Below are 27,731 nucleotides of genomic sequence, written 5' to 3' on the forward strand. Positions count from 1 at the left end.
TCAGTTGCAGTTCCCTTGGGCATCCCATACACCCATTACCCCATCCAAGTTCAAATACTCCTAATAAAATCCCCCCCACCTCCCAAAAAACAAGCTCTAGGACTGTTTACTGTTTCCAAAATGCAAGTCTGTAAAAAATGTGTCTTGCCTGGCTGTGCAGGACTATAGGGGGGCCCAAATCTTCGCACAACTCCTAAAGGGGTAGTGCTACAGCAAATTAACCCCTCTGTGTCTAAAGTCTAAGGGAACCTGCTCATGTGATTTCTTTGTTAAAAGGGTAGGTCAGTCCATCCTCCCCTTTGTGAGATGTCACATGACCAAGTGCCTAGGCTTTCAGATTTGGTAGCGTTTTCTCCAGGGAATGTAAATATTTCAGACATCACTACAGTACCAATAGAGAGACTTTAGGACAACATATTCAAATAACAACAATTGACTTCTATCAAACAAGGAGGGCCACACACAGATTGAAATTTGGCCAGTCCTTGCTGATCCATGTTTGCCCAGCCTAAGACCAGCCCGAATGCACAGATTTCAGATGCCATATAAGCTCAGCAAGGGGATTCTTCCATCTGCACTGTATAGTGTGGATGGAGGAATTTGTTTTGTTTGTGAATTCTTTCCAGGTTATAAATGTGTGCAAAATGTAAAATAAAGAACTTAATATTTGTACAAAGCTCATAATTAATGGGACATTAATAGAAATGGCCGTATTTGCTGATTAATTTATCTGTAGTGACTACAAGTAGTCAAATCTGATATTCAAATTACTGTCACTCAAACAGGGAATCTCTGTCGCTGTACTGGATATCGTCCTATTCTTCAGGGCTTCAAGACTTTTGCCAAAGTGAGTTTTATCTTTGGTTAGGTTATACTCCCTGGAATATAGTGTATGTTAACCCAATATTTCATGTTCCTGATATGTGCCTGCAGTACCATGTACTTGTATAACAAAGTATTGTGTTCTCTTTGTATTGCTTCCTCTGTGTGAAATACCTGGTGACCCTGCCAGTCCCTCTGCTTTCCTTTTTCAAACTGGCATGGACACAACCTACCCCACTAAAAGCCCTTTTTTTCAAGATACTCCACCTACTCACATAAAATCTATCATTTATTCAATCTTACAATCTCAGTCATATGCCTATTTTTCATCATATATGGTTACCTGGGAAAAAGAGCTTAGTATTAACTTTATCCCAGAAGAATGAAATAAAGGTTTCATTTTAACTCACAGACTGTTTTTAGCCAATAAAGCACAAGAGCAGAATTGTAAGTTGATTGCCAGATGGTATAAATGTCCAGAAACTCTGAATCATATCTGTCCCACTGTCCCTGATACCTGTTGGCATTGCCATAAAGTCAAGGGGAATGTGATACATATTTGGTGGAAATGTCCTCCCATAAAAACATTTGGGCTAAAATCGTTAATTTATACTACAGGTTAACAAGGATCAAAGTTAATAGTACGCCCAAAGTAATATTACTCTCTATCATTATGGGTTCTATTAAATCAGTTAAAAAATATATTTCCTTTCGACAGCAAGAACTGTAATTCCTTGACATTGGAAGTCTACTGTGATACCATCAATGGCGGAATGGGTGGTGAAATTAGAAGGCATTTGTGATCTTTAATGTCTGTTGTCACTGGAAAATTATTAAATATATGGATCCCATTGCTCTTTTTTTCTTTCTCCTTAGTGTTCAAGGCCTTGTTCACTCAAAAAAAATATGTACAAGTATGGCTGCATGATGGAGACAATTCTTTTTCCTCTTTTTTTCCCTTTTTGTATAAATGTTTTGTCTGCTCCTTTTTTACTTATTTATTTATTTATTTTTACTTCCATAGTTTTATTTTGATAAATTGTTGTCTTTTAGTCTAGAACATTCAGTTTGTTTTTGCCTTTTTTGGCCAACCTGGTTTTATACAAAATCCTGTGGGTATATCAGATAATTATTTTTTTCTTTTCTTGGGTGGATAACTTTATCTAGTCAAGCATAAGGAATGTATTTTTAACCACACGCCTTCCAGAGGATTTACCCCCTTTCCTGACCAGGCCATTTTTTGCGATACGGCGCTCCGTTACTTTAACTGACAATTGCGTGGTCATGCAACGCTGTACATAAATGAAATTTATGTCCTTTTTTCCCCCAAATAGAGCATTCTTTTCAGTGGTATTTGATCACCTCTGCGTTTTTTATTTTTTTAATTAAATTAAATTAAATAAAACCTATGTGGCTCATGCCCAAGTTGAAAAAACCCATAAAAAATAAAAAAATATAAAAATGAAAGTAAGCTATTATACTTTGAGGGCTACAGAGAATGTAACTTAATATGTAAAAAGGAATTTAAGACTGCAGAAATTCAGAAAGAATGACAGGTTGCAAAAGAGAGTAGGGCAAACCCCCCAAAATTCTTCCAGTGTACTAAAAGTAAAAAGGTCAGATCTGAGCATGTTGGTCCTTTACAAGATAATTTAGAGTTAGTGATTGAAGACAGAGAGAAGGCAAATTTATTAAATACCTTCTTTAGCTCGGTGTATGCAAAGGAAAATTAGGGAACTCCCCATAATGGTGACAGTATTGACAAGAACCCAAATGGCTCAAAACTGTTATGGTCCAGAAACACTTACACAATATAAGGTGTTACAAATTCTGTATATAGCCCTACAGAGCAGACAGTGCACAGTCCACATGTGCTTTTCTGCTTCACTGCAACAAGGATACAGGAAACTTTATTCAGAGAAAAGACATAGAGCTTATTATAGATGGAGCTATAAACTTATAAACACTGCCATCTACTGGTTGCAGAATATATGTCTACTGAATACTGATGTTTTCGTTGCACAAAATACATGAACAAAGCATTCCAAAATAAGGTGAATGAAGCACCTGGACCAGATGGCTTACACCCAAAATTCCTCAAAAACCGAGCTGTTATTTTAAAACCATTGTTTCTAAGTTTTAGTGACTCTTTAATGACTGGTAGTCATAGTACTACTGGACTGGGGTAAGGCCAATGTGGTGTCTATATTTAAAAAGGGATCAAAGTCTTTACCAAGTAACTGCAAACCAGTTAGTTTAACATCTGTAGTTGGGAAGATACTCTGACAAAGGAGTGGTTGTGGATATAGTATACTAGCATTTGACACAGTTCCCCAGACATGACATGTGCAAGCTAAAGTCAATAGGCTTAGCAAATTCAATTTGTAAATTCATAGAAAACTGGATAAAAGACCGTATTCAGAGTGTAACCATTAATGATTCATATTCTGAATGGTCTAAGGTTATTAGTGATCACGGTATAGGCAGCACTTTCCTGACGCTGCCACAGTGTGAGGAAAGTACTGCCGATAACCGACAGCTGTCACAGATCAAATTGGCATTGATCATCAGGACACTGATGATCAGTGCCCATCAGTGCCACCCACCAGTGCCCATCAGTGCCCCCCACCGGTGCCCATCAGTGCCACCCATCAGCGCCAAGCAGTGCCACTCATCAGTTCCCCCCAGCAGTGCCACCCATCAGTGCAAAGCAGTGCCATCCATCAGTGCCCCCCAGCAGTGCTACCCATCAGTGCTGCCCATCAGTTGCGCCCAGCAGTGCCCAGCACTGCCTCCAGTCAGTGCCCAAAAGTGCTATCAGACAATGCCATCAGTCAGTGCCGCCAGTCAGTGCTGCCAGTCAGTCCTGCCCATCCGTTGCCGCCTATCAGTGCAGCACCATCAGTGCTTTTCTCATCAGTGCTGCATATTCGTGCCACCTCATCAGTGCTTCCTATCAGTGTTCATCAGCGCTGCCTATCTAAGCCACCTTATCAGTGCCCATCAGTTCTGGATATCAGTGCCCATCAGTGCAGCCTCATCAATGCACATCAGTGAAGCAGAAAAATTACCTGTTTGCAAAATTTTATAATAGAAACAAAGAAAAAATGTATTTCTTTCAATTTTTTTTCTCTTTTTTTGTTTATAGTGCAAAAAATAAAACCCCCAGGGGTGATTAAATACCCCCAAAAGAAAGCTCTATTTGTGTGAAATAAATAAATAAATTTCATATGGGTACAGTGTTGCATGACCGCGCAATTGTCATTCCAAGTGTTACAGTGCTGAAAGCTGAAATTTGGCCTGGGCACAAAGTGGGTAAACGTGCCCTGTATGGATGTGGTTAATAGCATGCAGTGCTGAGCTGCGGTTTCTAAAGCAAGCAACATACTTTCTTACATTAAGAGATGTAGGGATCAATTCCCTAAGAGATAAATACCGAATGCATGAAATATTTATGTTGTGCAATATTTAGTGCTTACATTTTGCCTTAATTTTGGCAATGTATTTTCGCAATTTTGTTTTGCATGCTAACACTGCACCATAATACACACAGCAATATTGTGGAACTCTGAAAACATTCTAGTGTGCTATTATGCACAAAAAGATCTCTCTCTGATGAAATGTTACAATTTATTTTTTCTCCCTGAGCTCAGAGGAGAATATTTTCACGCTGATACATTGTATACTTTTCACTTCCTGGTCGGTGCAGAGTTCCCCTCATTATTTTATACATTTCTAAAATACTGCCAGCAAACACCAGGAGATAAATAACAAATGTGTGTTTTTTAGTGAATAAATGATTTATCGCATTTTTTTGGTGGTATTTAACTCACATTCAGTATTTTACTTTGATGAATTGGCTGTTTTACTATCTCATGCGATATTTCTGAAAGATGAGTCAGTGCGGTTAGTGCGGTCCCTGCAGCATATGTATGCTCCTGAACCATACTTGGCCACATGCCCTCAACATGGGGGGGTGCATTGGGGGGATCTCCCCCAGGGCACCTTGTTCCCATGTTGATGGGGACAAGGGCCTCTTCCCCACTACCCTGGCCTATGGATGTGGGGGTCTGCGGGCAGGGGGCTTATCAGGATCTGGAAGCCCCTTTAGCAAGGGGGCCTCCATATCCCGCCCCCCCTTTGTGAATGAGTATAGGGTACATGGTATCGAAACCCATTCACAAAAAAAGTGTAGTGTGAAAAAAAACAGGAGACAGTCTTTGACAATTCCTTTATTAAAAGAAGAAAATATAAGAATGTCCCCTGAAGTGGATCCAACATCAGTCATGATGCCCGATGCCGCCGCTACCCGACAAAAGAAGAAGAAAAAAAAATGTTTTCACTCCCAACACTGGCTCCCGGCCGTCTAACCGCTCTGCTCACTTGACAGTTCTTAAATATGTAAGGGGCGAGGCCACCGAGTGACATCACGTGTGTGGCCCCACCTCCTTGTGACATCATTGACACAGTATGCCCCGGATGATGACGCCACAAGGGGCGCAGTCACACACGTGATGTCCCCGGGTGGCCTCGCCCCTTACATATTTAAGAACTGTCAAGCCAGCGGAGCAGTCAGATGGCTGGGAGCCAGTGTCGGGAACGGACCCTTTTTTCTTTCTTTTTTTGGATAGCGGGGGGCATAGTGACTGACGTTGGATCTACTTCGGGGGACCTCTTTTATTTTTCTTTTTTAAACAAAGGACTCGTCAAAGACTGTCTCCTGTCTTTTTTCACACTACACTTTTTTTTGTGAATGAGTAGCGGTACCATGCACCCCATACTCATTTACACAGGGGGGGCGAGATCTGGGGGGCTTCCATATTCCGATAAGCCCCCTACTCGCAGACCCCCACAACCACCGGCCAGGGTTGTGGGGAAAAGGCCCTTGCCCCCATCAACATGGGGACAAGGTGCTTTGGGGGGGAGCCCCCTACACCCCAAAGTACCCCCCCATTGAGGGCAGGTGGCCTGGTATGGTTCGGGGGGGCGCTTGCTCATCCTCCCCTTTCCTGACCTGCTGGGCTGCATGTTCGGATAAGGGTCTGGTATGGATTTTGGGGGGATCCCCACACTATTTTTAAAAAACTTTTGGCGTCGGGGTTCCCCTCAAAATCCATTCCAGACCCCAAGGGCTTGGTATGGATGTAGGAGGGACCCCCATGCCGTTTTTTAAATTATTTTTTGAATTGCTAGCAATTCTTTCTTTTACATTCAGATATCGGTGTCAGCTGAAACATTAGCGCATGTTTTTCACTACTAAAATACTGCATGACTTGATAACATAACTCATGCAGTATTTTAGTAGCGTTTTTTTGTGAATTCAAACGTTTTTTTTTTAATGCTATGTGGTATCCTACCACATACTCAGATGCGGTAAGATACTGCTTAGTCAATTGTGCCCAGTGAGCCTCTCACCAGGCCCCCTACTGACCCCGGGCCCTCAGGCAATGACTGAATGGTCAGTCTGCCCCTGGTTAGACCCCAGCGGGACCTTCCAAGCATCCGATTTCAAGGTGGAGAATGTGACTTATTAGCCAAGATGCCAGTTTAAATATAATGGGCAAATTAACCCCAAATATGTATTCTCCTAGGACAGCTGTTGTGGAAAAGAGATGACCAATGGTTGTTGTATGGACACAAAGGAGGAAAATGAGGTAAGATCTACTTAAAGTACCTTCATAATTTGTTTGTTAATTATTTTAATACATTTTCAACTGGGGCATAAATACAAATTACAGGATGCCATACCAAAATTTAATTGACTCTACTGTAAATAATCGGAACCTCCCTACTCTCTGGGATTTCACTTTACTACAGCTTTGTTTGGGATGATCTTGATGCGTGCAGTTTCACATCCAGTATCAGAAGTATTCATAGCATAAAAAATCCAGCCTGTCAGGAAATCTGTTTTTTTGCTTTAAAAATGAATTGGCTTTTAGCAGTCATAACTATAATTTCATAAACACGATTGAACCAAATGTATCATCACTGCTTAAAAAACAAATTAATACAATCAAAATTAGATAAACTGTATAATGTTCCAAAGGTATATTGTATGTAAATCAAGGCCGGGACAAGCGGTGGGAGAGAGGGACAGCTGCCCTGGGCGCAATGGTTTACTGTAGGGATGGAGGTGCCTTCCCTCTGTTACAAAGCTAATAGAAGTAGTGACAGTGGCATTGATTTTGACAAGCAAGTGATTGCTGGGCTGCACATCATGAAGGGGGGGGGGGGGGGAGTTGTGGCGCAGTTTGGCATCTTTACCCCTGGCACTGGATGACCTTGTCCCAGCACTGATATAGAATGTAGTATTTTTGCAATAATGAGCATTATACTATTAGGTGGGAAGTAAATATGCATTACAAAATACAAACAAACATGGAAAACCTGTAACTCAATAAAAATAAATGTATTTTCTAATTCACTATTTGATCTACCTAAATAAGAATTCCAAGTATGGCATTTCATACATAGTTATATTGGTCAGGCTCAACCATAAAATCATTACCATTCAACCATAAAACAGGGGGGCACCAGCTTAGTAAATTATATTATGGTAACCTTTATTAGTGAAGTAGTAAGTGCTATACTCACAAACCAACACATGTAAAAGCTAGTCAGAATACATCCGATCCCAGCTCGTCAGCACATCTTAACACACAAAGGAATGATACTGGTCCAAAGGTTAATGCATTTCAAGGGACTTACCCTCTTCCTCAGAGCCATGGACTTGCAGCTTTGAATCTCACTTATATACCCAAATAGTGTGACAATAATATCGGTCCCACCCACTAGAAATGTGTGGTGACAACATAATTAGTTGTCCTAGATATGACCAATTACAACTATATCAGTTAATTATGTATTCTAACTACAAATTATGGCTCACTAGTCTGCTCATACATACATACAAATACTAGTAATGTGTTTATCGCATGGTACTGGGGGGGATGCTCACATCCAAGGCACACAGACATTCCAAAAGCCAGGATGTCGGTTGGGGAACTTATGGAATCGCAGTTATTAGTGTGTTTTTTTATATTCGGTATATTCCAAATAAAAAAAAATATTATTGTGAGCATCCCTGCAACCACGGGGTATAGTATACCATACCTGTGGGATCCCTATATAAGCTGGAAATCACTGTAGTAGACACCAGGTCCAATGCCGAGCAACTGCTCTGCTGCATTGTGAACATAGGAGGTTGGCCAGTGGAGATCACAGCAGTAGTGGTGTCTGCTAGAGTGATTTCCAGCTTCTAGAGGGATACCACAGGTATGGTTTATGCAGTTACAGTCAAAGCTGTTCCCATGTAACTTTATACCTAGACCTATGTATAAAATGCCATACAGGCAGTCCCTGGATTAAGAATAAGATAGGTTCTGTAGGTTTGTTATTAAGTTGAATTTGTATGTATGTTGGAACAGGTACAATTCTTAAATGTAACTCCGGCCAAAAAATTATTTTTAAGTTTTGTATAGCATAGGGAAGGGTTAACTGGCCATGCAGTGATGTGGGATTGATGACAGGTCCACCGACAGTAGGTGGAAGCATGAAGGTAGCAGCAAGATGGCCGCCTGGCGGTTTCTGGGGCTAGCATGACGTCACGCTGCCTTCCGTTTTTAAGTACGAGTCCTATATCTCCTTAAGTCTCCAAGTCGGATGTTTGTAACTCCGGGACTGCCTCTACTTTCTTCTTTACCGTAATTCTGGAGAACTGTGACAGAAAATGTCGTTTCCAGTACAGACTTGAGAATGGATGAATAAAAAATGCCTAAAAAAAAGCTCAGTAGATTTCGATGATGTTTGACATACTTGAGATGAGTGCAAAGAAGCCCCAGGCAACCCAGCAGAAGACCAAGAGTGCCCAGAAGAAGACATAGAACACTCAGAAAAAGACATGGGGCACTCAACAGAAGATTTAGGAACTGATAGAAAACATGGGGCACTCAGTAGAAGACACAGGACAGTAGAACACACAAGACATTCAGAATAAAGACATGGGTCAATCAGTAAGATAATTCACATAATCTGTAGTAAATACGGGGTACTTAGTGCAGAACATGGGACACTCAGAACAAGTTATAGGGCATTCAGTAGAAGACATAGGGTACTCAGCAGGCGACCTGAGATACTCAGAAATTTGGTAATAAACATGAGAAACTCAGTAAGGAACACTGACACTCAATAGAAGACAGGTCCCCTGCCAAAATTATACTGGCCCTGTTCACTCAGGCTTCCCATTCAACTTTGCTTGAGATGATCTGATTGTGTACAACTTTATATACAATAAAACAAGCAAAGATCACATATACAGTGCCTTAAAAAAGTATTCATACCCCTTGAAATTTTCCAAATTTTTTCATGTTACAACCAAAAATTTAACTGTATTTTATTGGGATTTTATGTGATAGACCAACACAAAGTGGCACATAATTATGAAGTGGAAGGAAAATGACAAATGGTTTTCAAACTTTTTTACAAATAAATATCTGAAAAGTGTGGCGTACATTTGTATTCAGCCCCCAGACAAGCAAGGGATAAAGTTGTGGAGAGGTTTAAAGCAGGGTTAGGTTATAAAAACTACCCCAAGCTTTGAACATCTCACGGAGCACTGTTTAATCCATCATCTGAAAATGGAAAGAGCATGGCACAACTGCAAACCTACCAAGACATGGCCGTCCACCTCAACTGACAGGCCAGGCAAGGAGAGCATTAACCAGAGAAGCAGCCAAGAGGTCAATGGTAACTCTGGAGGAGCTGCAGAGAGCCACAGCCCAGATGGGAGAATCTGTCCACAGGACAACTATTAGTCCTGAACTCCACAAATCTGGCCATTGTTGAAAGAAAGCCATAATAAATCGCATTTGCAGTTTGCGAGAAGTCATATGTGGGGGACACAGCAAACATGTGGAAGAAGGTGCTCTGGTCAGATGAGCCCAAAATTGAACTTTTTGGCCTAAAAGCAAAACACTATGTGTGGCGAAAAACTAACACTGCACGTCACCCTGAACACACCATCCCCACCGTGAAACATGGTGGTGGCAGGATCATGTTGTGGGGATGCTTTTCTTCAGCAGGGACAGGGAAGCTGGTCGGAGTTGATGGGAAGATGCCAACAGGGCAATTTTAGAAAAAAATCTGTTAGAGTCTGCAAAACACTAGAGACTGGGACGGAGGTTCACCTTCCTGCAGGACAACTAAACATACAGCCAGAGCTACAATGGAATGGTTTAGATCAACCATATTCATGTGTTAGAATGGCCCAGCCAAAGTCCAGACATAAATCCAATTGAGAATCTGTGGCAAGACTTGAAAATTGCTGTTCACAGACACTCTCCATCCAATCTGACAGAGCTTAAGCTATTTTGCACTGAGAATGGGCAAAAATGTTACTCTATAGATGAGCAAATCTGATAGAGACATACCCAAAACTGCTTAGAGCTGTAATTGCAGCGAAAGGTGGTTCTACAAAGTATTGACTCCGGGGGGCTGAATACAAATGCACGCCACACTTTTCAGATCTTTATTTGTAAAAAATTTTGAAAACCATTTATTATTTTCCTTCCACTTCACAATTATGTGCCACTTTGTATTGGTCTATCACACAAAATCCCCATAAAATACATTTTTTACATTTTTGGTTGGAACATGACAACATTTGGAATATTTCAAGGGGTATGAATCCTTTTTCAAAGCACTGTACAAGTTTTCCAACCTGTTAGGAACTCTCTGTGTGATCAGGTACTTGTTTTTTGCAGAAAAAGAATTGGTTTTTAAAAGTAATTACAATCATTTTATAAAGATGATGGCATGACGTAAAAATGTAACTTGTAACCAATGTGATGTTGTAAAATACATTTTGTTTTCTTTACAGACAGACATATCCTCAGCTTTGTTTGACCCATCAGAATTCAGACCCTTGGACCCAACGCAAGAGCCAATTTTTCCTCCCGAATTACTGGTAAGAGTTAGCTGGAGATGAACAATTAAACATTTTGGGTACAGACATTTGTAATGTACTGCATCTCACTGTTTGAACAACCATCAGAGCAGTACAAAAATAAAAGTACCATTTCTGTACACAGACAGTACTAGCAAAATATTATCAAATTGGTAACATAAAATAATCCATTTAATTACATTTAAAGGTCATATGATGTGTTAACAATTTTAAATGGTAGAATATTATAGAGTACGGACATGTCATTGCTGATCATCATTCCAGTTTAAAATGGTCATATGATGATATGTGGATAAAATATTTTTAGAATAATAATGTAAATTATATACAGATATAATATCTAAGTGAAACACATGTGAGATGTATTATGTATATGTATATTTTAATGAAATGTTGTACTCCATAATTGGAAGCTATATTTTATTATTCATGAGTACAGTTTATAAATTTGAAATTGATATAATGTTGTAATGGTAAAGACCAATAGAAAATAGTGTTGGTAATATATACAGTACCAACTATATATAATTTGTGTATATATATATATATATATATATATATATATATATATATAAAATTTACAATATAAGCAAATTAATTTATGGATACAATATTTATCAGCTCCACACACTAAACATAAAGCTGAAGTTATTTTTTTTACCGTACTAAAATATTTGTTACCTTTACTGTTGTACCGCATTTCCCATGTCTTGCAACCTACTACTCCATGTAAAAATCCTATTAATTGAGCCACCAGATATTGCCCTGAGCGCCTATTTCCCGGTACTGAAGGGACTAACAGTAACAGTTGGACTTGACCTGCTAGCCTTCACCCTTCGCCATCCACAGAACTACAACTATTAGTGTTCTACAACAATATTTTGTGAATGGGGGTCGAGAACAATAATTTTTACATGATGTTTACATGATGCGGCAGCTTGCGAAACATGGGATACACAATATTACAAGTAACTTACGTGTTCAACACAAATAAAATTTTAGTTTGAATCAGCAAAATACACCTCAGGTGCATCAAAACAAAAGGTCTGCAAAGTCCTACCAGAATTCTGCAGAGAAGGACCTCTGCTTTTTATGTGGAAGCAGTTGTCTCTCTGCAAAGCTCTGACATGCCTCCAGTTGAGTTAGAGATAGAGCTCTCCCATCAGTAGGGAGCAAGAGTTTTGCTGATAGATCTGACTCAGCAGGGGGTATGTCAGACCTCTACAGAGAGACCATTACTTTAACACAAAAATTTGCTTTAAAATGAAAACTAACTGTAAAACTTTGCTCACCTTTAGTTATTTTTCAGCTGTTATTCAGTATGTGTAACATCCTCCTAGGTAGGTGCTAGCATTAGATAGATAGGGTTAGTTATTTTTTTTGTAAATTTAGTTGTCACTCTGTAGGCAGAATGAGTGTAATTATGGCTAGGTAAAAGTGTAGTTAGCTCACTATACTGAGTGAGCTGTGATCATTTAGTGAGGTCCACTCTGTGTGCTCAGGTCCTGCTAGTCTGCCTATAGCTTCCTCTGTATCCAGGAGACTGCAGAAGTTTCTGGATGGTAGGTGTGGAGCTATGCAGATGGCAGAATGAATATTAATACAGCCTCAGCTCATCCCAGAGAGGGATTCTAAGGCATGTTGGGTAACTGTATATACTCATTGAGCACACCATGCTCTGGGCCTTTCCTGGTTAGGGTTCCCCAAGCCAGGGGGAGGGTGCACTGCATTTGCTGCCATAGGCCTCAGGAGGGCAACCTGAAGACCTGAATTGCTGAAACCCGGGTTCTGCTATGCTCACTGAGGGGCTGTCTCCTGAAGATCTAGTCTGGTATAACAGAGGAAGGCGTCCAGTTGCTCTCAGTCCTTGTGAGTATAGACATCCCTAAGGATCTTAGAGACTGTGTGCTGTTTAATCCCCTCTGGTGCTAGGAAGTCAGCTGTGGGTCTAGCAAAGGGAATACCAGCTGGTGTTTCAAAGAGCTTTGTCTATCTGTCCACTACTGACAAAGAATAGCTTAAGCTTCTACTCCTGCATTGGATGATAGACTCCACAGCAACTATAACCACACATAGGACGCCTAGAGGATGCATGCCTTGCTGCCCTCACCGGAGCATGGGAATCCAAATGAACTGCATGCAAAGAAACAAAAAAGAGGGTTCACCGGCCTTGTGCATTACCTTTAAAAATGTATTTATTGTATAAAAGGTGGTGATATACTCACAAAGGATAAAATATCAAAAGGCACATCATGTGAAGTACAGCAAGGTCCAATCAAACTGGATGATATCCCTGTTGGTATTTTGCCACTGGCTCTGAGGAAGAGGCTAAGCCTCGAAACGAGTCAGCCATTTGGAGGTCTACAAATCCCAACGCAGATATCATCTAGTTTGATTGGACCTTGCTGTACTTCACATGATGTGCCTTTTGATATTTTATCCTTTGTGAATATATCACCACCTTTTATACAATAAATAATTTTTAAAGGTAATGCAAAAGGCCAGTGTGCCCTCTTTTTTGTTTCTTTGCATCTGTCCACTACTACTTAAAGGGACAATGCTGTCTATAAAGAAGCTACTGCTGTTACTGCTTCTGCTTGTTGCTACTGTCTTAGGCTGAAGTCCACCGTTTGATTCAAGCAAGGACTCCAATTCAGTTTGCCCTGAAGATTAGATGAAGTCCTCAATGTACATAGTTCCTAATTTGGAGTATCCCACTCATCTCCCTCATCCCTATATCAATTCTTCAAAAATAAATACAACAAAAACTACACCCCTAGACTGAGAAATGAGTAAATGAACCTATGTGCCTGGCTGCAGGGAAAAGTAACTGGGGAGGACCTGGACAGTATTCCAGCGGCTCCTAAGGGAGTAGCGTACCATATGTGAATGTAAATACTTACCTCATCATTACCAAAAGTACCAGTATTAAATGCCCACACTGTTGGCTACCTGTTGGAGTTGTAGTTAAGTATATACCATCCAGATCCAGAAGACTCAGAAGCCAAGCACTCAGTACATGTTTTCATAGCTATTAGATGAAGACTGAAACTTGTGCAGATGATCTCAATAGCATTCTTTAAGAGGAAATAAAGCAGCCAGGTTGGAATTCTTTTGTCTGATCACCTATTGTTCTCTTTTGGGTATCTTAGGTAGAGCAGGGCTTATTTCAGTCCCTGATCCCCTGAATTGGCACACATTGTGCGAGTGCATAGCGTAGGGACAGAGTTCCCATCTGTTAGGGACAGCACTGAGGGGCAAGGAAAGGTTCCAAAGGAAGCCTCCCATTTGGGTTGGACAGGCCAGGCCACATTCCCGCTCCTTGTTGCATACATTGTCAAAATTATTTAAGCTATTGAATTGCTGCTGTGCATCCCTTAAGTTGCTCTTGGCAGCTGTGCACACTCAATGGGCCTGTTTGTACTTTGTTGGAACTTTTACAATATACTGTTCATATTACTTGGCCTCTGTGTGATTCCTGCCACTGACCACGCTGCACCTTGCTTCCACACTGATTAGTGTATTCTGACAGTGACAGGTGTCGATGTCAGAATACAATGTTCAGTCATGGGAGATTGCTCCATTCACTTTGTTTGTATGGCTGGAGGAATCTGTACAAGAATCTGGCCATGTTTACACAGACTTGTATTATAGAGAAAGGGATGAGGCATATATGACTGGGTCTGTTACTGAATGTTGATCACAGTTAGTGTAAAGCTGGCCATAGATGGTGGGCTGAACCAAACAGATACAAAACAATAGCTTATAAGAAGGACTACGACTGGCTGTGTGTTGGCACCAAACTGCTCAAGTTCCTGCCCTGCTTCCTCATGGATAGAACAGCTACCCACCAGCTGGTAGTTGTATCCCTTTGCCATATTTTGCCAAACTCCTGGCCCTAGGCCCACTAGAAACATCTTTGGCCAAGGAATAATAAAGGAATGTCCACACAAGAAATATATGTTCTGGATGTTACTGTAGCTTTCACAGATAGCCATGACTCCAGGCATCACATTGACATACTGACAGAACTCTTTGGTGCAGAACGCCAAACACAGGAACAAGCATTCTGTAGCTGTCATTTGGGCACAGAACACCAGCTCATAACTTGTAAGCCATCTTCCTTTTTACATCTCTCCTTGGGAATACCTCAGTGTTGGGACCTCTTCCTGTGTATACTAAGCCCACAGCATTCAGTTTCTGTGATCGAGTATAAACAAGGTGCTTCTCATTAGTATACCAGTTTCTCTCTCTCATCCCTTACTATAGCTCTGCCCATCTGGGCACAGTGCCAAATGTTACTGCTGTAGCGCCACCCTCTTGAGGCCCGCTGGGTTTTTGGGTCCCCCCTAAGCTCTGCACTGCCAGGCAACACACATTTTCAAGCACTCTCATTTGAAGTCAGTAAAACAGGCCTTGAGCTTGGTTTTTGTTGGTTTTATTAAGGGTTAACAACTTGGTTGGGGTCTGGGGTATATGGGATGCACAAGGAACTGTACAACTTTGAGAATGAACTTCTCAGCAAAAATGGACAAAAGTCAGCACACAGTCCTTTCAAGGAGCACTGGGTCCCCTTTGGCGAACCTCCTCAGACCCCAGATGAAAATCTCCACATCCACCTGGCTGTCCTGGGGGTGTCCCTGAGCAAGTGATTCTGAGATCTACAATGAAATAACTCACACTGTCCTGTTCATGTAGCTTAATGGGTTGCAGCTGCTTTCAAGCCTTATGCTGGGCTGGCTCCTTCCCTGCTGGCAGGATGTCTCTTCTAAGTAGACTGTGGGACGGTTGAAAGGTCCTTCAGTCCAGCTTCAGACTGTAGGCAGGTCCCCCTCCTCTGGAGCCCTCTCCCAGGCTCCACACGCCAGCACCTTTCTTCACTCCATCTTCCACCCGACTCTAACTTGCTGTTTAGGCTCTCCCATATTTAAGGGTTGTCCTAACCACCATGCCAGGCCTCCTATCTGGGGATTGACCAGGTTCCCTCAAACCTGCAAATCTAGGCCTCCTCCCCTCCTCCATCCCTCTTCTAAAATGTGTCAGAGCTTTCTAGAAGGATGGGAGGGCTCCAGACCTGTAGAGCCTCCTGTCAGGAATCATAAACCAGGGGGAGACAGAAAGTGCAGTTAAAAATAACACCTCTAATGACATAGCAAAAATAGCACATAGAGCAAAGCGGTTTTCAGTTCAGGAATGTAGCTAAAAACAGGAGCCAGGGTTTGGATGCCTGAGTGGGTAATCAGACGAGGCAGGGTCAAGAAATCAGCACAGTCAGGAGCAAAAATCAGGAACATGAATTGGAAGAGAAGTGAGCGAGACTGGGTTGTACACAGGAATACAGACAGGAACACACTAGAGATCATAGACCACACAAGGGCAAGGACGAAATGAGCTAAGCTGATAAAATAGCAAAAAGGGCTGGCTGTAGGCTAGACTAATGAGGCAGGTAATGGTATTCAGGTGAGTCATTGTGGAGACAACAAGTGGCTTAACTGACAGCTGAGCAGCTTCTGAGCACTGAAAGAAAAGAGCTGCTCGTTAAGTAGCAGGAGCCCAGCCCTGACACCTCCCAGCCTAACCTGAAGTGACCTCACTGACTTACTCGCAGGCTGACTCATACCCAGGCTTCTAACAAGCCTTTGGCTAACCACAAAAATCTACATAGAGGGCGCTACACTGTCATTTCCAAATGTACTAGTACTCACTTCATAGGACTCTTGGCCTGGTCTAAAAGTCCTTTGCGTCCTGCTCACAGTCCACATGAGACCGTAAAAGAGTCAGGGCAACTACAGCTGGTCCTTCTGGGTATTGAACTACTTCACTCAGAGTTTAAGCTCTGTGGAGAGCCCTTGGCAGTAGCTGACTACAGCCAGATAGCTCTGGGGTGTTTGGCTCCCTTGCCCCAACTCTCAAGGCCACTCCCATCCTGGCATTTATATGGTCACTAACTCCACCCACTACATCACTTAAGGAATGTTTTCTCCAAAAGGGGACCTAGCACCCAATTACATAGTTCTCTTTACCACACTATTTGGGACAGAGCCACCTAGTGGCAAACTAGATAACTGCACCTGCTAACAAGCATCCTGTATTCTCGCTGCTGTCAGAATATAATGGTTAATGACTGTAGCTGCTGAACAAGAAGATTTCCAACATTCTCCTTCAACAGAAGTTGATCATATGGTTGACTTATGTCAAACAGGGACAGCCACACACTGATCAAAATTTGGCCAGTCCCTGTTGAGCAGGCTGAATTTCAAATCTTTTATGACCAGCTTAAATCTGGTACCCATAAGACTGCATACAGTAAATGGACACCCTGCACAATTGTTGTAGCCAGAAACAGGAGGTAAGACTATGAAAATGGTGCATATCTATGTCCCTGACTTGCTTTAGCCACTTCAACCCCTTAGGACATACCCATACGTACGTTGAAGTGGCTGTACAGGGACCATGGCTGCAGCTTCAGCCATAATCCCAGTATCAACATTTTCAGCCAGCAATGGGCCTTCGCCCGATCATGTCTACATGGGCATGGAAGGCCCCCCCCCCCCCACCGCCTTTACTGGGCTCTCCTATGCAATCAGGGAGCCCAATACCAAATACATTTATATTCGCCTCCTCTCTGTGATGTAAGAAACCAGAAGTGACCAGGATTTTGTCTCTCCGGTTTCAGTTTGTTGGTTACAAGCCATTGTAAAGCATCTGTCCAAATGGATCTCTGTTTGATTAGATGCTTTGGAGGTCAGAGGAGAGATATGGGGTCTAATAGACCCCAGATCTTCTCATAGAGAGGACCTGTCACTGCCCATGATTGCAAGGGATGTTGTTCATCCCTTGTGATAGCAGTAAAGTTGAAAAAAAAATGTAAGGTACAGCATGAAATAAGTTTTATATCAAATAAATAATAAATGTTTTAAATATTTTAAGTTCCCGTCTCTCTGTGCTCACACACAAATGCAAACCCATATGTAAGTCCCGCACACATATATAAACGGTGACCGCATCACACATGTGATGTATAGCCACAAATGTCAAAGTGAAAGCAATAATTCTAGTGCCCCAACTCCTGTGTAACTCTAAACTTGTAACCAGTAAAGGTTTTAAAGCGTTCCCTGTGGAGATTTTTATGTAACATAATTTGTAGCCATTCCATGTACATGCACGATTTGAAAATGTAACATGTTAGGTATTTATTTCTTCAGTGTAACATAATCTTTTATATTTTACCAGAATTGGGTATTATATTGTGTTTGTGTGCACTAAAGTTCATTAAAGTGTATTTTTTCCTATAAACTTACATTTTAGAAAATGGCTGCGCAAATATTGTGCGACATAAAAAATTGCAACAACCACCATTTTAATTTCCAGGGTCTCTGCTTTTCAAAATATATAAAATGTTTGGTGGTTCTAGCAAAAAATGGTGATTTTACATGTTTGTGAGAAGTTTCAGAATTATCCCTGGGGTCATGTGGGCTGAAGATTTGTGTGAACTATGTTTCTTACAGTTGCATAAGAACTCCCCTCGTAGACAGCTGTACTTTAAAAGTGAAGATGTGATGTGGCTTCAGCCCTCCAGTCTAGATGAACTGCTGAATCTTAAAGCTCGATATCCAGGGGCCAAGCTAGTGGTGGGCAACACTGAAGTGGGTGAGTCATTGCCACATTGGCCCATTTTTGTCCAAATTTTCTATACTACTCAGATATAGGCAGCAGTTATAGTAAACTAATAAAATGTTTTTTATTCTGGCCACATTAGCTTTTGTTCCTGTAATGTGAAAAATCTTGACTGTGTCCAACTTAGAGATATCTCCCCACTATTTTATTTGATGTCACTGAGAATTAAAGTTGTGAAAAATCCAACATGTTAGAGATGTCACTGGAACAGGAAGAGAGGGGAAATCTTCAAACTGGGACAAATGTTGCAAATGTTCCAGTGACATTTATCTAAGTTGGCCAAGTAAATACAGTATGCAGTAGTGTTGGACCAATAGAAATGAAAATTGGTTCTGATGTATAAAACCAGTGGCCATTACTCCATACTCATACTCCTTGACCTTTCCGCTGCCTTTGACACAGTTGACCACCCGCTCCTCCTCAGTAAACTCCACTCCATTGGCCTCCGTGACTCTGCTCTCTCCTGGTTCTCCTCTTACCTTTCTCAGCGCACTTTCAGTGTCACATACAACTCCTCCTCCTCCTCCTCCGCTCCGCTTCCTCTTTCTGTTGGGATACTCCAAGGTTCTGTTCTTGGGCCCCTCCTTTTCTCTCTCTATACCTCCTCCCTGGGCCAACTGATAACCTCCCATGGCTTCCAATACCACCTCTATGCTAATGACACGCAGATCTATCTCTCCACTCCCCAGCTCACCCCGTAAATCTCCTCACGTATCACAAATCTACTAAGCGACATATCAGCATGGATGTCACATCACTACCTTAAACTCAATCTTTCAAAAACTGAGCTTGTAATATTTCCTCCTCCCCGATCCCCCACTCATGACTTTACCATTAAGATCAACAGCATTACCATTGGTCCTTCCCCTCATGCCAGGGTGCTAGGTGTAATCCGAGACTCTGACCTCTCCTTTGGGCCCCACATCCACTCACTGGCTTAATCCTGCCGCCTCAACCTCCGGAACATTTCCAAAATCCACCCCTTCCTGACCAATGACACCACAAAACAACTCATCCAAGCCTTGGTTATATCTCGCCTCGATTACTGCAACTCCCTCCTCACTGGTTTACCATTACACAGGCTACCCCCCTTCAGTCTATTATGAATGCTGCTGCTAGACTCATACACCTTACCAACCAATCAGCGACTGCTGCCCCTCTCTGCCAATCCCTCCACTGGCTTCCACTAACCCAACATATAAAATTCAAAATACTAACCACAGCTTACAAAGCCATCCACAACACTGCCCCTAGCTACATCACCAATCTCATCCACAGATACCGCCCAAATCGCTCACTCCGCTCCTCCCAAGATATCTTCCTCTCTAGCTCCCTCATCACCTCCTCCCACGCTCGCCTCCAGGACTTCTCCAGAGCCTCTCCCATCCTCTGGAACTCCCTACCACAGCATGTCCGGTCAGTCCCCACCCTGTCTGCCTTTAGGTGATATTTGAAAACTCAGTTCTTCAGGGAAGCCTACCCCACCTCCACTTAAGAACTGTACTTGAATCACCTCCGCCAGATCATCCCCCGCAGCTATCACCTTTTGTATCCCCTCCCCCTTCCTTTAGATTGTAAGCTCCATGAGCAGGGCCCTCCTATTCCTTCTGTACTGAAATGTATTGTAATTGTACTGTCTCCCTTATATTGTAAAGCACTGCGCAAACTATATAAATCCTGTATAATAATAATAATATATAAAAAAGAGGACATTTTTGGAAGAAATCAACCCATGATTAAAGTGCAGTGTTTGTGGACCAGGTCCTGGTCCTAGGCTGCCACCTCTCTTACCAGGATAGACAAAAAGCTTTTACATGATCAAATCTTTGATATGTGGTTAGGGTTCATCTCACTTGGAAATTTGTTTAAAATATGTTTTAATTAAGAACATCAGAAACAGACAAAAAATTCTGGGGAAAGCCCTTCCCCTTCTTTAGGGCTAACATATAGGGAACAAATAAAAAATGCTGGATATGCTAGGATGATATTGGCATGTTTTTACACATTTTCTAGCCCTTCCCAGCTATACAACTCTTTTGGTTCAAGATCAGGGAACTATCCCAAAAATTCACAGACTTTGAAATTCCAAACAATCCCACCTTCTTACTTTTGCACCACTCTTCCATCCCCTTAAAACCCTATCAAAAATTAGCCTTATCCACTAACTGAATGCAGCGAAATCTGGCTTTCTAGCATCTTGGAAAACATGTTCCCACTACCCATCCAACTATGGGCTTACAAAGTAGACAAAATCTGATGTATGGAAGACTTGACTTCCTCTTCTTATAATAAAAAGAAAACATACACTGAGACTTGGTACTACTGGATTACATTTTTTTATTCAGATGAGGGTAAGACCCTATTCTTTGGTTCAAAAGCCCAACTTCAATCCAGAAGTCCAAATTAAATTCTGAAAGTCTGTGTGGGATTCTCTCTCTCCTCTTCTTTATCCTCCCATCCACCCCTTCCTCTCTCATAATCTCCATCACCCTTCTCCACCATTCTTTACCTCATTCCCCGATCTCATAACCCTTGTAAGATCCCCTCATACCCCCATTTCCACCTTTGCAAAAAGCATAAAGGACCACAATATTGCTAGTTCACCTACTTCTTGATTTCCTATAAGCAAGAAACCTTAATTTTATCTTGGTTACAGTTCTACAACCTAAGAAGTCTTACTTCTCAAAAAGGAATGTACTAAACTACTGCTATACTTGACCCTATCTGCTTAAAAACAAATAAAGAGTTGAGAAACATTTTATATATATATATATATATATATATATATATATATATATATATTTATATATACACAGTATATATACACAAACAACAATGAATATATAAATACGTAGTTAGTAAAAAATCCATTGATGATAAATATACTGTAATTCTATGAATGTAAATTGAGTCTAGTAAGTCAAGTAAATTATATTATGACTATATACATTATTTATAATATGTATATTCATTTATTTTAACTTATGATACTTAAACTAAAAAATATCATGTTTTATCATATAACATATAATTATAAATATCAGATCATAACTTCTTGTACATTTATTAAAAAAAAAAAAAAAAAAAAGAGAGAGAAAAAACTAACCTTGAACAATGGTTTGTAATAGAATCAGTATGGCATTCGCTAAAAAAAATTGGATTAGAGCTAGGGCTAGAATGTGGCTGTGGAACATAAAACTGAAAATTAGAATTGATAATTGGGAGTGGAGACTTCATCGAGTGTCATAAAACGTACAAATAATTGTATTAGGAGTAACATATAGCACAATATTATTGTTTGCTAGATTCAATTTTATACTTAACTACCATCATTGAATTTATGTGAATGCAGAAGTCTTTTTGAAAGGGCTGTTTGTTTTCATACATCTCCCAGCGGGCATTGCCCGATGTTCCCTTAATTTTAAACTTTTCTTTTGTAATTAATTTGTAACACAGTGGCATAATCAAACTGTTTCTTTCTTTACTTCTAGCCTTTAGCATTAAACCATTATTTCACAATAAAAGGCTTTTTTGGCTCCAACATTAAAAATAACGTGTGAAAATATCACTTGTTCATATCCTCAGCTATTGCTGAAAATTTTCTATCTACAGTTCTTGTGCTGATGTATTTGTTGTTCTTCTCAGGTATTGAGACCAAGTTCAAAAACATGCAGTACCCAGTGATTATCTCCCCAAGCTGGATTCCAGAGTTAAATAAAGTTGAGCACACCCAGGATGGTAAGTAATACAGTTTATTTACTTTGGATGTGGGTCTGTTCTTCTAAAACTAATTCTTGCTACTGGTGATTGAATTACGAAAGTAGAACAAGATGGTTTTAGGAACTTTCACAGCTCCCGTCATGTTCTCAGATAACTAAAGTCTCCAGACAATTTATGACACCATGGCCATTAGATTAAGGCGATTGAGTTGCTTATGTAGCTATAAATTCAATGAAGTCTTATAATATATCTGCCACTTTAGCCATCAAAGTTCAAACTCCCCCCAGTGGGTGATCATGTGATCAATGCCTTGGCTGACAAGGTGAATGGCTGCTCTGGCAGAGCCAATAATTGGTTGGATCTGCCTAAACATCAGTTAAAATATTTAAAGGTGCTCTATGGTCACAGTATACACTTCCATTTTATAACATCAGCATTATAATAGTAACAAACAACAGTTAATATTGACAGTATAAACTTGTTGGATAGGTGCAGTGTAGTGTGGTGGCAGTAAATATACAGAGGCCCAGAGTGCAGTAACATATATATTGAAGAACTTGCAAACAGTACAACAGTCTGGCAGGGAAGCTCACCCCACCAAGAACTTACAGTCAGTGCAGCAGAGAGTCAGAGATAGTAGGCCAGAACTGAACATAGAACTTGCCGAGGGGGATTGAATGTGGCCTGGCCAGTCCAGCCAAAAAGGGAGCTTGCTGAAGTGCAGACGTACAGTGGGGATTGAAAGTTTGGGCACCCCAGCTAAAAATTTGTATTAACGTGCATAAAGAAGCCAAGGAAAGATGGAAAAATCTCCAAAAGGCATCAAATTACAGATTAGACATTCTTATAATATGTCAACAAAAGTTAGATTTTATTTCCATCATTTACACTTTCAAAATAACAGAAAACAAAAAAATGGCGTCTGCAAAAGTTTGGGCACCCTGCAGAGTTAATATCTTGTACTGCCCCCTTTGGCAAGTATCACAGCTTGTAAACGCTTTTTGTCTCCAGCCAAGAGTCTTTCAATTCTTGTTTGAGGTATCGTTGCCCATTCTTCCTTACAAAAGTCTTCCAGTTCTTTGAGATTTCTGGGCTGTCTGTCATGCACTGCTCTTTTAAGGTCTATCCATAGATTTTCAATTATGTTGAGGTCAGGAGATTGTGAAGGCCATGGCAAAACCTTCAGTTTACACCTCTTGATGTAATCCCCTGTGGATTTCGAGGTGTGTTTAGGATCATTATCCATTTGTAGAAGCCATCCTCTCTTTAACTTCAGCTTTTTCACAGATGGCATCAAGTTACCATCCAAAATTTGCTGAAATTTTATTGAATCCATCTTTCCTTCTACTCGTGAGATGTTCCCTGTGCCACTGGCTGCAACACAACCCCAAAGCATGATTGATCCAACCCCATGCTTAACAGTTGGACAGAGGTTCTTTTCATTAAATTCTGTGCCCCTTCTTCTCCAAACGTACCTTTGCTCATTCCGGCCAAAAAGTTCAATTTTAACCTCATCGGTCCACAGAACTTGTTTCCAAAATGCATCAGGCTTGTCTATATGTTCATTTGCAAAGTTCAAACGATGATTTTTGTGGTGAGGACGTAGAAGAGGTTTTCTTCTGATGACTCTTCCATGAAGACCATATTTGTACAAGTATCTCTTTATAGTGGAATAGTGTACCACAATCCAGTGTCTGCCAGATCTTTCTGGAGGGATCGTGCAGTCAAACCTGGGTTTTGAATTGTTTTTCTCACAATCCTGCGAGCTGTTCTGTCTGATATTTTTCTTGGTCTTCCAGATCTTTCTTTAACTTCCACTGTTCCTGATGACTGCCATTTCTTAATTACATTCCGAACAGAGGATACTGACATCTGAAAACGCTTTGCTATCTTCTTATAGCCTTCTCCAGCTTTGTGAGCGTCAACTATTTTCAGTTTCAGTTTTCTAGACAACTGCTTAGAAGAACCCATGGTGCTGATTGTTGGGGCAAGGTCAGATGAGTCTGGGCATTTAAAACCTTTGAGATTGACATAACCTGGTCTTCCCAGACGATGATCGAGAACAATCCATGACACTGGCAGGTCTCAGCTTTGCAAAGGGGGCAGTGCATGCTATAAATTCTGCAGGGTGCCCAAACTTTTGCAGACGCCATTTTTTTGTTTTCTGTTATTTTGAAAGTGTAAATGATGGAAATAAAATCTAACTTTTGTTGACATATTATAACAATGTCTAATCTGTAATTTGATGCCTTTTGGAGATTTTTCCATCTTTCCTTGGCTTCTTTATGCACATTAATACAAATTTTTAGCTGCGGTGCCCAAACTTTCGATCCCCACTGTAGGCTCTGAGCTGTCTCTACTCCTCTGGAACCTGTCCCTACCACTGGTGCTGTCTCTGACAGATGGGTATGCTCTCCCTACACTAGACACTGCACAAATGTGTGTCAAAACCTGGGGCAGGGACTTACAAAGACTCTGTGTGACCCAAGATGGCCAACAGGGTCACTGGGATGCAGCGTAGCCAGCTGGAACACTTCTCCGGGGAACCAAGGGAATCATAGAGGAACCAAGTTTCTCTTGACTTCCCCCTCCAGCTGCATTGCCTTCTTGGACGAGCACCACCTACAGTGAAGAAACTAGACTGCTTCTGCCTAAAAGCTTGCTTGCAAAAATCTCCTTTTAAGTTGTGAGTATTGTTTGTCTGCTGGCCATCTCTTTCCACAAATTCATGCATGCTTGGAATCTTGTCCTCTGCAGTTTAGTTTCAATATCTAAGAACTACATATCCCATAGTACCTTGCTGCCTGTAAGCAGTGATTCCTGTACTGAACTTGCCTCCTGAAACTTCTCCTCTCAGCACCTCTGTAGCTCAGGAGGTAGGCTCTGTGAAATGTGTCCTTACTCACTGAGCATAGTAATTATTTGCCACAGAATTCAAGTAAGTGTGAGACTCTTCACAAAGTAAGTTTACAGATTTCAAAACAGATTAATAGAAGAAGGAGGAAATAATTGAAATGAAATGTGGAAATTAAAGTGATTGTAAAGGTTTTTTTTTTTAAATGACAAGCATGTCATACTTACCTGCTCTGTGTAATGGTTTTGCACAGAGCAGCTCCAATACTTCTCTTCTGTTGTCCCTCTGATGACATCCTGGCTCCTCTTCCCTGCTGGAATCCCCAATAGCAAGCCACTTACTATGGGCTATGGGGGCACTTATGCGGGTTCGATCATGAGCTGCGCTGTGTGCCCATCAACATGTGCTCACTGGCTGTGACTGTCAGAAGCAGAAGCCAATTGCTGCCCCTATGTCTAGTGAGGAGGGAGCAATGAGAGCTGTAGCTCTCAGACACAGTGCTGGATAAAAACCGGGCTCAGGTGAGTATGGGGGGAGCTGCACACAGGTTTTTTGCTTTATTGCAGAGAATGCATTAAAGTGGTAGTAACCCGCAAAAAATAAAAATAAAAACAAAATTCTCCCTTCAAGTTTATAGCATAATATGTGAGCACATTATGAAAGACTTACCTGAAAACAAAGCCCTCCAGCGGCGTGCTGTCACAGCTCCCAGAGGCTTCCATCCTCACCTGGTCTTCCTTCCAGGTTTGTGAGTAGCGGGTGTTTGACTGACCGATTCGCAATGATGTCACTCCCATGTATACGCGCAGGAGTTTCCGCTGTGGCATGGCTCTCTCAATGGACAGCACACCATCCATTGAGAGCGCTGTGCGCATGCACCAGTGACATCACCAGCGCTGCTGCAGTAAATATCTCTGAACGGAGATATTTACAGTACCTACAGGTAAGCCTTGTTAAAGGCTTACCGTAGGTAAAAGATAAAAAAACTGGGTTTACTTCCACTTTAAGGTACAAAACCTTCTACCTTTACAACCATTTAAATATATTGGTTTTAAGTTTTAACCATAGAGCCCTCTGTTTAGCTGTTGGGAGAAAATAGTAATACTTCCAGGTATGGAGAAACATATAACTCATGCCTCTTTCTCCCATATGACATCATTGCGGTTTTTATCCTCTCTTCTGGTGGCTAAAGAAAAGGTGTGCAAGAATGTTTAATGTGCTGCAGTAACAGCCACTAAAATAACATCATATCCAAAACAAATGAGATACCATATTTGACACCTATTTACAAGGTCCTATATTATTAGCATGCAGACACCTGTATGAAAAGCTGTGCACAAAAATGAAATGATATAAATTGTACATCGGATATTTTCTAAATGGCTGTAATGAGTGGTGAGCAGGGGCGGACTGACCATTTGGAAACTTGGGCACTGCCCGAGGGTCCGGGGTCAGTAGGGGGCCCCATGAGATGCCCCTGGCACCTTTTTCATAGGCTTTTTTGAGTTTGGGCAAGGACACAGGGGCCCCATGATCCCCTATTGCCCAGGGGCCCCATGAGTTGTCAGTCCGCCCCTGGTGGTGAGCTGTCTTTCCTGCAAACTGTATGTACAATTAAATATTTGTGCTTTCTTTTCTAGGCATTTGCTTTGGTGCATCGTGTACCTTGGCCATGATCAGTGAGGTCCTTCAGAAAGCAGTTGCAGAGCTTCCAGCTTACAAAACAGAAGTGTTCCATGCTGTCCTGGAGCAGATGAGGTGGTTTGCTGGGCAGCAGATCCGTAATGTTGCTGTAAGGATGTGCACAAAGCTATGAACACAAAGATGCAAAGCTGGGACTAAGTTCGACCCACCCTGTGCATTTGGAGGGTCTTCATATATTCTATAAGACCAAAAGTTTGTGGATACCTTTCCTTTACACCAGTCCATGGGAATTAATATGGAGTTGGCCCCCATTCTTTGGGGCTATAACAGCCTCCATTCTTCTAGGATGCCGTTCCACAAGATTTTGGAGTATGTCTGTATACCTTGATACTCATTCAGTCAAATGAGCACTTTTGAGGTCATGTACTCATGCTGGACAAGAAGATCTAGCATTCCAATTCATCTGTTCAGTAGGGTTAAGGTCAGGGCTCTGTGCAAACAACTAGAGTTCCTCCAAACCAAACTGGTCAAACCATGTTACAGGGGCACAGTTATGGTGGAACAGAAAAGGGCCTTCACCAAACTTTTTTCAGACGGTTATAAGCATTTAATTGCCCAAAATGCCTTTTTATGCCATAGCATTAACAGTATGCTAGTGCCTACAAATGTTTTTGCTATATAGTATATTTGGGTTTGTTGGTTTATAGCTAATTTTTATGCTGGTCCTGTCTTCTTTTCTTGCACTTTCATTTTTTACCTTCTTTTCTTCTTCTTCTCTATACATTTGTTACATGTGTTGCAAATTCTATCCCAATCTCTTTTTTTTTCGATTATGAACAACCTCTCCATTAACAGTTGTTTTGAGGTGCGACTGAAGTATACTTCTGCAATACTAGCGCAAACCGATATGCCTGACGTTTACCAGCTGTTGTTAGCCTATGTCTGTTTCTTTTAAACTGTTTCTTGTAGCAAGGAGCCTTTTGTCCCTCTTTCATGTACGGGTTTACTATTTGTACTTTTTGAAATATGGAAGCTGCCATTCCTGACCTG

At 41.2% G+C, this 27,731-nt stretch overlaps 1 protein-coding gene across 1 annotated transcript in view; it reads left to right on the forward strand.

Moving 5' to 3' along the window:
• XDH (xanthine dehydrogenase) overlaps nucleotides 1–27,731 on the forward strand; it is a 101,848-nt gene that overhangs the window by 18,837 nt on the left and 55,280 nt on the right. Inside the window, exons 6-11 of the mRNA XM_089685111.1 lie at nucleotides 786–847; nucleotides 6,414–6,476; nucleotides 10,700–10,786; nucleotides 18,295–18,436; nucleotides 22,109–22,201; nucleotides 26,678–26,829. Coding sequence (XP_089541237.1) covers nucleotides 786–847; nucleotides 6,414–6,476; nucleotides 10,700–10,786; nucleotides 18,295–18,436; nucleotides 22,109–22,201; nucleotides 26,678–26,829 — 599 coding nt within the window. The remainder of the gene's footprint in view (nucleotides 1–785; nucleotides 848–6,413; nucleotides 6,477–10,699; nucleotides 10,787–18,294; nucleotides 18,437–22,108; nucleotides 22,202–26,677; nucleotides 26,830–27,731) is intronic.

Source organism: Staurois parvus, unplaced genomic scaffold, assembly GCF_062004578.1.
Source record: "Staurois parvus isolate SC_StPar_1 unplaced genomic scaffold, SC_StPar_1.0 ptg000362l, whole genome shotgun sequence".
Classification (NCBI taxonomy): Eukaryota; Metazoa; Chordata; class Amphibia; order Anura; family Ranidae; genus Staurois; species Staurois parvus.